The sequence below is a fragment of the Aphelocoma coerulescens genome, chromosome 6 (assembly GCF_041296385.1).
Source record: "Aphelocoma coerulescens isolate FSJ_1873_10779 chromosome 6, UR_Acoe_1.0, whole genome shotgun sequence".
NCBI lineage: Eukaryota > Metazoa > Chordata > Aves > Passeriformes > Corvidae > Aphelocoma > Aphelocoma coerulescens.
The window spans coordinates 12,262,000-12,273,009 of NC_091020.1; the positions used below are offsets into that span (position 1 = coordinate 12,262,000).

General features: G+C 44.1%; 1 protein-coding gene across 1 annotated transcript; it reads left to right on the forward strand.

Moving 5' to 3' along the window:
• Nucleotides 1-1,834: 1,834 nt before the first annotated feature.
• Nucleotides 1,835-8,696, forward strand: TMEM254 (transmembrane protein 254). The gene is made up of 4 exons (XM_069019255.1): nucleotides 1,835-1,983; nucleotides 3,533-3,636; nucleotides 4,800-4,859; nucleotides 7,181-8,696. The coding sequence occupies exons 1-4, from the start codon at nucleotides 1,879-1,881 to the stop codon at nucleotides 7,299-7,301; spliced, it is 390 nt and encodes a 129-aa protein (XP_068875356.1). The 5' UTR covers nucleotides 1,835-1,878; the 3' UTR covers nucleotides 7,302-8,696.
• The last annotated feature ends 2,314 nt before the right edge of the window (nucleotides 8,697-11,010 follow it).

The window sequence follows — 11,010 nt, forward strand, 5'->3', positions numbered from 1 at the left end:
TTTGGGCAGGATTAGACGGTAATGAAATAGAGACTGGGAAACAAACAGGTCCCAGGACAGAACAAAGGTAACTCAAAGACACGCAAAGTCTATCCCCTCTATAGTGACCATTTTCTGCAACACAGGGCTCATGCTGGGGAAATGTCACGACTTGCTGCATTAGTTGTTGCAGAGAACAACAGCTCTACAGACACGACATTAACACGTAATTAACAGAGCTGCGTGTTAAGGCTTCAGGCAAGGAGAGAGAACAGCACAGTCAACATTTCTCACCGTGTCTACACTGTCAAAGTCATGCCAAGAAACAGGTAGCAAAGCTCAAAAGAAAGCATGAACCCACCCAACCCACCTCCCAACATTTCTACCCCTGAGCACCCTTCCCAAGGCCCTGGTGACTCATCACCGAGACCACAGTCCCAAAAAAGGCACAGAATAGGAAATGCTGGATTTAATACGCTTTGAATCGCAAGTTTTCAAAAGGGAACGTACTCTGTACTATTCTAGATAACAGCTGAACTGCTCAGTGGTAGGAAGGTCAATAGCTGTTTATTTTACCCCAGTAGCGAGCGCTACTGCTGCGACCCCGGGTGTGCTGCGGCAGGGACAGTCCCCCGCCCTGCCGGCACCGGGCAGCGCCCCGGGAGCCGCCACCGCCCGCGGCCCCGCCCGCTGCCACCAGAGGGCGCTCCGGCACCGCCGGCACCGCCGGCACGGGCTGGGGCCGGAGCAGGAGCTGCCCTGGAGCAGGAGCTGCCCTGGAGCAGGGGCTGCCCTGGAGCAGGGGCTGCCCTGGAGCCGGGGCTGCCCTGGAGCCGGGGCTGCATCTCGGGCCACACCTGCTGCGATTGTCCCATTTCCTACATTTTCTCCATCCCTAAGCAGACCGCTGCAGCAAAGTGGCAAGGAGTCAAGCTGAAAGGCTCACTCCAACTTCTGTGCTGTCCCACACTGCGTTCGGTACAGAATCACAGAAACGATTAGGTCGGAAAAGACCTCTGAGATCTTCAAGTCCACTCTATGACCGAACACCACCTTGTCAACCAGACTATGGCACTGAGTGCCACATCCGGTCTTTCCTGAAACACCTCCAGGGACAGTGACCCCACCACCTCCCTGGGCAGCCCGTTCCAATGTCTGATCACCCAAAACCTCCCCTAGTGCTGTTCTGGACTATGTCCTCGTGTCCTGCCACTGGCTGCCTGGGACAAGAGACCAATTCCCAGCTGGCTCCAGCCTCCTTTCAGGTAGTTTTACAGAGCGATAAGGTCACTCCTGAGCCTCCTTTTCTGCAGGCTAAACAACCCCAGCTCCCTCAGCTGCTCCTCACAGGGCTTGTGTTCTAGACCCTTCCCCAGCTCTGCTGCCCTTCTCTGGACACATTCCAGCAGCTCAACATCCCTCCTAAACACAGGGGCCCCGAACTGGACACAGCACTCAAGGTGTGGCCTCACCAGTGCCAAGTACAGGCGCATGACCCCTTGCCTGGTCCTGCTGGCCACACTATTGCTTATCCAGGCCGGGATGCCATTTGCCTTCTTGGCCACCTGGGCACACTGCTGGCTCATGTTCAGCCAGTGCCGACCAGCACCCCCGGTCTTTCTCCTCTGTGCCACTTCCCAGGCACTCTGCCCCGGCCTGGGCTTGCAGAGGCCAAAGTGCAAGGGCCGGGATCCGCTAACACCGGCCAGCCCCGGGCAGGCGGTGCCGGGCCGCGCCCCGCCCCTCGCCCGGGGCCCGAGGGCAGTGCCCGCCCAGGGCTGGGCGAGGCCGCCTCTCCCGGTCCGCGGCGGCGCAGCCCGGCCCCGGCGCGGCCCCGCCCCCCCCGGCCCGGCCTTAGCGGCGGCGGCGCGGCCCGGCCGCACAGCGCGGCCCGGCGGGATGGCGGCGGCGGCGGCGGAGCGCGGCCGTGATGGCAGCTGCCACTTCCAGCGCTCCCGGCTCCTCTGGATGGTCGCCATCATCTTCGGCATGGTCGTCCTCGGTGTAAGGCGCGGCGCGGGGAGGGAGGTCGTTCAGAAGCCGCGGGGTGCATGGAGCAGGCTCCCCGTACCGTCCCGGTGTGCGCGGAAACGCCGCTCCCTAAGATGAACTGCGGGGGAAAGGAAACTAGGGGTGCTGCTTTGGCCAGGCAGGGAGGAGGCTGGACAGAGCCATGCAGGAAGGCCAGAGTGAGTGAGAAACCACTTGGCCTGCGAAGGGAGGCGCGTCCCGGGCGCGGTCAGAGCATCCTGGGCGCGGCACCAGGCGAGGGTTTGCGGGGCAGGTGCCCTGGGAAAGGGGCTGCAGCATTCCCAGAACTGGGAATTGAGGCACCGAGCGTCAGCACACCTCACTCCGGGACAGCTGTGGGGCATCAATCCATAAGGTGCATTTACAGGTGAGGGCTTTAGGCACAGGTTGTACGAACTGGTGTTGGAAAATCACACGAGTTCCGTCACCACGTTGTCTTAATTTCTAAAAACAGACTTCAGCTAAGTTAGGTTGGATTACTGGAGTAGGGATACTGATGGCAGTTTTGATGTATCTTAAAAGTTTATGAAAGCCATCCATTGACTTTCACATGTTGCGATTTTCCTTCTGTTTGTGAATGGATTTTCTAAACTTAAGAACTACCACTGTAAAAATGATGGTCAGGGCAGGTCAAGCCACTCACAAAACAGTGTTTGGACTGTTTCAAGAAACAGAATGAGCTTTAAGCAGATTCCCTGTTTAAACCCATCATCTTGCCACATCCTTGGCATAGCTAAATTTATGTGTAGTGAGAAACTGCAGCATTGATACCAGAAGCAAGATAAGGCAGTGTGAACTTTGGCCTGGCCTGGTGGTCACTTTACGTCCCCAATGGACTCTGAAGTGCACAGCTCATCGCTGCCTGCTTCTCTTCCCCGGCTTGTGGAAATCAGGGTGCACAGTGGTAAACACTGCGGACAGCTCCGTGACAGGACAGAAACCTGGAAAGAAACACTGCATCTCTGGTTTTGGGATTGTGCTCAGTTATCTTCTGTGCCCTGTTAAAAAGAAACAAAAATCTGACAGTTTCTTTTTTAAGGGACAAAAGAAGAAAGACTAATCTTCTAATTTTAGATAAATAGTTATTCCTCCTAAACAGTGTATTCATTGTTTGGCTTCTTCAGGTCACTTACCTCAGATTAACTTCTTCAGGACAAAGTCTTTTTTGCAGCTTCCATGTCTAATAGATAATGAGCTTACTTAAATGCCACTTAATGTGCAGATGCACTCTTGGTACCCAGACTGCAACCTTAAACTTATCCCCTCGACATCCGGTGTGTCAAGGAATAGAAATTTCATCGTTGGAATCTTTCAAAGGCTACTGAAAGAATATGGGTCTTGGAGAAGGTTAATGGAATGAAAGAATTTAAGTACTATGAATAAATGAGCCCTACACCATGGACATGGGGGATGAGGGAGCAAAAATAAAGCTATTTTGAAGGTTAAATTGGTAGTACTTCTACCTTAAAGTAAGCTAACTACATTGTTGGTTTGTTTGTTTGTTTGTTTGTTTGTTTTTTAGTGGGTAACACTTTGGCCTTCAACTATACCTTATAGCTATTTGGGAATATTTGGTACCTTCCTTAATTATTTAGTGGAACACCACCACAAATGGGTATGCTACGGGTAAGTTATATTTGACTGTGTAATTATTTTGCCTCTCTCTTGTACTTAGTCTGTGTTAGCAAGCTTTCCTGTAACCCAGTTGTTAATTAGATTTAAAGAGATCTCCTTTCACGCTCATTATAATTAAGGGTGTGGGGTAATAAGTATGTAGGAGACTAGACAGGGTAGGACCAGTCTGATAGTTTAAAAATTGAACTTGGAATTTGCCATCAATGCGGTTTTAGCAAGAAAGGGAAAAATGTTAAGATACTACTTTTGATGACAATTATTAGTCCAAAGTTATCCTTGTACCACCTACTGAAAGTGTTTTTTTCTCAAGCTGTTACTTGAGCAGTCCAGTCCTTTCTTTAGGAATCTTCTTTTCCCAGTTTCAGTTAAAGAACATTTTCTACCCTGATACTCATTTATCCTGATCCACATGAGAAATAACCTGCCAAACAAACTGCATAGTGCTAAGTTTTACTGAGTTACAAAGCTGAGGTTTTGCTACTTTAATTAACAAAAGAGCTGGAAAATATTTCCTTGAGCTCACTGACTTCCTGTAAACACAGAAATCAGTAGGGCTTTCTTGTTTATTGTGCCATGTAGAACCGTCATCTTTTCTCAGAGCATCTTTGCTTTAGCAAAGTATTTAATTGATCCTAACTGAATATCCTGTGTAACTTCTTTTTTCTTCAAAATCTTCTATATGAAAATTTGTAGGCCAAGTGTGGCTTATCAAGTCACATTATATATTCTGAATCTATACATAGAGTTGTTTTCATAGAACTAAATCTGTAAAAACTTAAGGAGCTCCTTAGGACCACTAAAAATACTTGTGTAAGTAAAAGGATAGATTTTTCATGCTTAACTAAGATTAGCTTGTACTGCTTTCTCTAAGCATTTGGCTTTTTGGCTTAATCTGTGCTGAATGTTTTGGAAGCATAGTGGGTCAAGGCTTATTGCACAAGTTACAGTTGCTCTGATTTTCTCAGTGGACTTCAGTTTCTTTTAAGTGTACACATATGGAGGTTTTTTAAGATGAAAAACACCCCAGCCTTTCTAGGTTAAAATAAATTGTCGCTTCAGTGCTTTCAGTTTTATATTCTCTGCATAATGCTTCTTGGATACAACAGTCTTCTCCCTAATTTTCAACAAAATAAACCATGTTTTCTTTCCACCAGGTTCTGGGTATCCTGGTTGATCCACATAGTGGAAGCCCTCTACGGTATTAAGTTATGCCAGTAAGTTATTCCCTCCTCTCACTCCAGCATAGGTTCTCTGCAAAGGATTTCTGAATCAAGTGACATAAGCTACAGACTGGTTTTGGTGGCTCTCAGCAGCAGTATGAATTCAGAGGATACTGGTAAAATTCTTGTTGCAGTGATAGTTTGCTGTCCTCCACAATTGGTTGCTGCCAGCTCTTCCAGTGGTTACTGTCTTGCAGGGCAGCAAAACCAGGGGCTGGCAACTTGCAGAACCGGCTGCAGCAAGGTTTGCCAGAGCTTGTCTGGCAGCCTCTGAACTCCCTGTTCACTGGGTAACACTGCTGCTCAGGAGGCAGGGGGAATGATAGATAGTGTAGAAATAGTGAGATAACTTCAGGTGTTACAATTTTATCAGATCTTACCTCATCAGGATTGCAATACTGCTAATTACACGCTTAAACCATTGTGTGTGTATTGTGAGAATACAATTGGACACTTTCATTTGGGGACTGTTTAAGATCTACTTGTATCTGCAGGTTAGTGGGATAAAATAGTCAAACTAATCAGACTATACAAGCAAGGCCAGCTAAGTCTTATGTTAGGATAACAATTTACCTGGAAAGGAGTGCTGTCCAAACCCATCATCCTGCTCATTTGACTTGTGCTTGCAGTAATTTGGAAGAATGTAGATACTGGTTCTCCTGCTCTGCAGAGTAGGTGGCCAGTCTGTTTGCCATGATAAAAATGATGGGTTTCCACATCATTTGGGTCATTCACTGCTGTCTGTCCCAGGCTTCTCAGGTAACAGCTCTTGGAAGCAATGGGATTTTGTTTCATGGAATGCTGTATAAGGGTTTTTGGCTTTTTTTTTTTAAGATAGTAGAGTATGGATGAATAATTTCTGCCTTGAGAATGAGAGTTAGTAATAATTTTGTGTTTATCAGACTCTCATTTTAAATTATGGAGCTTTAAAGTTAAAACTTTAAGTCTGACTGTGCAGATAGATGGGTATTTGGGCTTAAGGTGATTCTTTTAAGTATGAGGAAGCTTGACTACCAATGAACATACCAAATGAGTGTACTGTAATTAATTTAACCAATGAAGTTTTACAGAGTAGTGTTAAAACCCACAAAAAAATCCGAACAGCTAGCCTGCCTATCATCTCCTCATCAGGAGTGCTGCTTTAGATTACCTAACAGCTATACTTCTATAAGCACCAAACACCATTTATTTTTACTTATGTAAAAGTGATGTCTATTTGGCAACATCACAAAGGAGGCACAAAGAAAAACTGTGAGGGCTCAGATACAAATTCACTAATCAGCAGTAGTATTGTCATTGGCTCTTGGCCTGTATTGCTGCATATGGTCTATTCATTAAGCTTGCTTTGTAGCAACAGGTAAATTTCTTAAGCCCTTGTTCTCTAGTTTCTGCACTAATTTGAAAATGCTGCAGCTGAGATTATAAACAAAAAAGGTTTTCATATCTGGTAAGAGAGTTTAAGAATGAACATTTAGCAATGTTGTGTTAATCAACACTTGGGGGATGATCATTTTGTGTGTGCGAGGCTGTGGAGCAATGAAAGCTGAAGTGTCCTAGCCATGGTCAATAGAGGGGCCTCCTCGTACACTGATGGGCTGTAACACAGCTATGCCTGATGGAATTGTGTCCTGGAAATGTGAAATCCCTTGGGTTTGCTGTCATGTTTATACTTGTTCCTTTCAGTAGGAATACTTCTCAAGAACAATGAAATGGAGGAAAAAATGACAATGTCTGTAACATACGTGACTTTTTCTGTATGTTAAAACTAACTAATATAGGAAGGTCTCTTCTTCATAACTTAAGTGAAGTGCCTTCAGCCCCATTACGTGTCTTTGTCTAGCCACAAATTCAGGTACCAGTGCTTCTCCATCCCTCATCACACAGCCATTGTCAGGTCTCTGCCTTGCCAGCATACAGTCTGCCTTAACTACCACAGTCAACAAGAAATTGTATTCAGACTTGTGTATTAAGATTGGTGTTAACCAGATTAACTAGTTTCTTTGTTCTTTGTACATAAACTTCTGGGATAAGTAATTTCAAATAGCATAGACTGAGATTGCAATTTGTATATTGTTGAGGAACTTGTATGCATAGAATTTCTGAAAGAACTGTTGTTCAGTAGATAGCTTAGAATCCTAAACCCACAAGAACCAGTCTGTTTAGTTAGCACAGGAAATGTCTCAGTAGATGGAAATTAATGTGCTAAGCTGAAATGTTCTAATCCATTCTGAATATCTAACCTTACTTTATAAGTTCCAGTATAGCCTGCAGGACTAAGTTTTGTGACACATTTTATGCTTTTGTTAACGTTACAGATCTAAAGGAATCACTGACCCGGCTGTTCAGTTCCAATGGTTCGTTCAGACCCTTTTATTTGGATACGCTTCCTTTGGTCTCCTGGTGTCTTACAAGCCTTCAGCCAAGAAGCAATACTAGAAGATAATGAAAGAAGTCACTTCTCACATACTTCATCCTCATTTTTCTTAAAAGACCCCCACATACATGTCTAGGTGCTGTAATTAGCTAAATTACATTCCTGCTGCATGATGCAGTGGCCTTCTACTCAAGCAACTCTCCTCTTACTAAACAACACAATTATAATTCTCAGGGCCCTGTGGGTAGTTCAGTAGAAAACCAGCCCTTCAGTCTTGGCATTGCCAAATTTCAATCCTATTTATTAAGCAAGAAGCCAAAAGTTGCTCCTCTGCAGATTTTGGCATGTGTTCGCTGTCACTGACAGCTACTAGTAGTGATTGATAAACTACCTTTTAATGAGGAGAATTGTTCTTCTGCAACAGGGAGGTTATTGAAAGCCACAAGGCAGCTTGCACCTGTTTTGTAATAGGATTTAAATTTACCTATATTTTCTCTACAGGACTGTCGTTGGTGTTGTTGTTAAAGCCTGGTCTTTGTACTTTGTTTTGTCTGTTTATTCTGTTCCACAAAGGACAGATCACTGTATTGCTGCAGGCACGTTGAAAAGACCACGTCTCAGCTCATGCTGAGGTGCAGTGAGCTTGGATACATAAAGCACTTTAACTTGGTTCAATACACCTGCCTTAAAAGTCATGCAGCATGACCTCGTCTTCTGAATGAAGATTTAAAGTTAGGAGTTATTATAGTATAAAGTAGCTTTGAGGGCAGCTTTTTTGAGAGGTAATTTATTATCCAAAGAAAAAAAAATATCATTCAAGAATCTAGCTGAAAAGTTGATATTTGGAAATGAAATTAGATGTAGTGAATAAACATATACCACTGTTTCCCAGGTGCTGGTCTTCTGAAACCTAAGGTTGAGACACCATCATAAGCACCCCTCAAGAGTATTTCCTGTATGTGTAGTGAGTCTTCCATCAGATTGTCTTTTACTTTTGAATATCTGTGTAGTTTTAGCACTTTTAAAAGGAATAACTATTTAAAATACTAACTCTGGTGTGGGGAGTAGTTTTGCCATACTACTGTTCTGGAAGAAAGGTAAGAAAAGGTTGTTCTTTCTCTAAGAGCTCCACAAGGCAGTAACAAATAACTTTGTGCCTTGTGCAGTACCTACAGACTGTAACACTTCCATGTGAGAAGCCTTATTCAAGCACAGGTACATAAAGTTTTTGCTTTCAGTGGGTACTAAAAGCATGGAGAACTGAAGGGTTTGAAATGGTGGTTTGTTTATTGTGTTGTTGTTTAATGGCAAACCGGTAACTTTAACATTTTATAGAGAAGTAGAAACTCATTTAGTGGCTAGAAATCCAACTAGAATGTTAAGAGCCTGAGCTACATTTTACTGTGTAACCTTTGTCTTAGTCTATGACCCTGGAATAAAGACTTCTAAAAAGTGAAGGAGTTGTTTGTTTTTTTTTAATTTATCGTGGAAAGAAAGTGCCCATACAAAGTACATAGACACCTTCTTGGTATCAGTGTTCCCACTTGGAACATGCAGGATCAGCTTTCCAAAGTCTCATCACTCATACTACTCTGCCTTCCTCTCCCAGGGCCAGTGTGCACTCCAAGCACTTGTCAGGCTTACCCTCAGCCCTTCCCCTGGGTTCTGGAGTGGCTACAGGTAATCACAGCTCTCTGAAGTTACCCACATCCTCTTAGACTCCACCTAATTAGGTGGGCTTCCTTTTAGACAGGCAATGGCAAAGCTTCCTCCGTGCAGCCCGAGGAAGCTACAGGAGGAAGCTATAGTAGAAAAAAATATGTACTGCCTTAGTTTAAAAATATGACCAAGCTAGAACAAATTCTAGCCAGGCACTGGTCTCAGCAGCATTTTTTGAAGCATTTTTTGTTTAGTGTGACAGATTTCAGCAGCTTTCTGCATTGAGCTTGTTGGGCATCGCTTACCAAAGATTTTAGAAATGCAACTGCCAGGTATTCATCTACCTTCAGACACTTTCCCCAGCAGCAGTTCAGTTTTAACATTTGTTTAAAAAAAAAACACCACAAAAACCAAAGAGCAAAAACCAGCCAGTGTTTTCTGTAAGCTCTGTCCCAGAGCTGTAAACAGCACAGCTGCCTGTTTGCTAAAGTTTCACGCCATCCCAACTGCAAACCTGAGCAGCCTGGGATAAGCAATGCTGACTGACCTTGAGGAAAAGGAAGAAACCCATAGCATGACAAGACTGAAAATAATATTGAGATACCATGTCTGAATCAGTGTTTATAACATCCTTAACATCACGTAAGAGAAACATACCCTTAATATGTTACAAAATTATTTTAGAAAGCCAGCAGGAGCATGAATCCACTCAGCGCACAAAGACAAGTTACAGGCTCTTTGGAAACGCTTCTGGTTACCCCAGGCATAAGCAATTTCTTCAGGCTATTCCAATAGCAACAATAAAGGATTACTCTTAATCCCTTAGAGCACCTCCTTCCCATGCAAGCAAAATGCCCTTTCCACAGCAGAAGGGCAGAGCAACAGAAGTGTACCCTGTGTTCCCACGGGCTGGGCCGGGTGTCAAACCATCCCCATCAACAGCCAACCCACCCTGCCTGCCAAAGGAAAACATTTGCAAATTGAAGTAATTCAGTGTAACAAAATATTTCAAAATACTGCTTCCCATTGAAAGGAAACCCCAATGAAACAGAAGAGCTTTAACTTTTGAAAAACACCACTAAATAAGAAGGTAAATCACCAAGAAAGTTAAGCTGATACTGATAAAGGTTTTTCAGGATGGATTTTTCTGCCAACTAGGCTGGTGACAGCACTGAAAAACAAATGTTGTTTAGACATCTATTTCAAATTGGAAACAAGAAAAAAACCAACCCTTACTATCAAAGCTTATGTGCAAGACTGGGTATGCATTATATTAACAATGTAAAGTAGATGCCAAGAAAATTTAAAGCAACCATGCCTTTTTTTTCTAGACATATTAAAAAAAAAATCCCCATTCATTATTTAACCTGCACTGGAGATCAAAAAAATCATTTCATACAAATCAAAATAACTCCATCACTTAAAACAGTACTTTTATGCTGTGATTGCTTGGTAGCTTTGCTGCAGAAGAAAACAAAGAAACTACCCAAATCTATTTTCACCACTAAATCATGATACATGGAAATGAGTGTAATTTACTCCTTAAAGGTAATTAATCCAGATCCGCGTGTTTGGCAAATCACTGCTCAAATCAAGCTCTGTTAAGGAGATCTGGATATGTAGATCAGTATATACAGCATCAGCTCAGAAACACTGCTGAGCCTGAACAGAGGCAGTGAGAGGTGTCCCACCCATTTTCAAGAACTGCTTCTAGAGCCTTCAGAGCTGTAGCCAATTTTTGTGAGGGAGCGATGAAAACTCTTCCCAGAATCTCAGTATGTTGTCTTGTTTTGCCACTTTTTCATGCTGACCTAGATTTTTCTAAACACAACAGGAGTCAACTGAGCCAGCCTTTGGAAATACCCAAGTGTTGGTTAATTAAGGGCATTTCATTTGCTTTGAGGCTGGGCAGCTGGTCCCCTGAAGAGCAATAGGGCCCTGGTGAAGCTGGGGAAATTTGATCACTGCCACGGGGTCTGCAGTGAATTTGACCACTATAAGCAAGATCTTTGAGGTTCCACAGTGTGATGGTTGTGGGCATTCTGGTACAGTCTCTGTATGCAAGAGCCACATGAACAGCTCAAGAAATTACCACAGCTTGCAGAAAGCAAA

Bases quoted from the DNA above. Each gene is read 5' to 3' on its own strand.
- TMEM254 (XM_069019255.1), top strand. From the start codon at position 1,879: ATGGCGGCGGCGGCGGCGGAGCGCGGCCGTGATGGCAGCTGCCACTTC. The intron at 1,984-3,532 runs GTAAGGCGCGGC...TTTGTTTTTTAG, and splicing joins TCGGCATGGTCGTCCTCGGT to TGGGTAACACTTTGGCCTTC. The intron at 4,860-7,180 runs GTAAGTTATTCC...TTAACGTTACAG, and splicing joins TACGGTATTAAGTTATGCCA to ATCTAAAGGAATCACTGACC.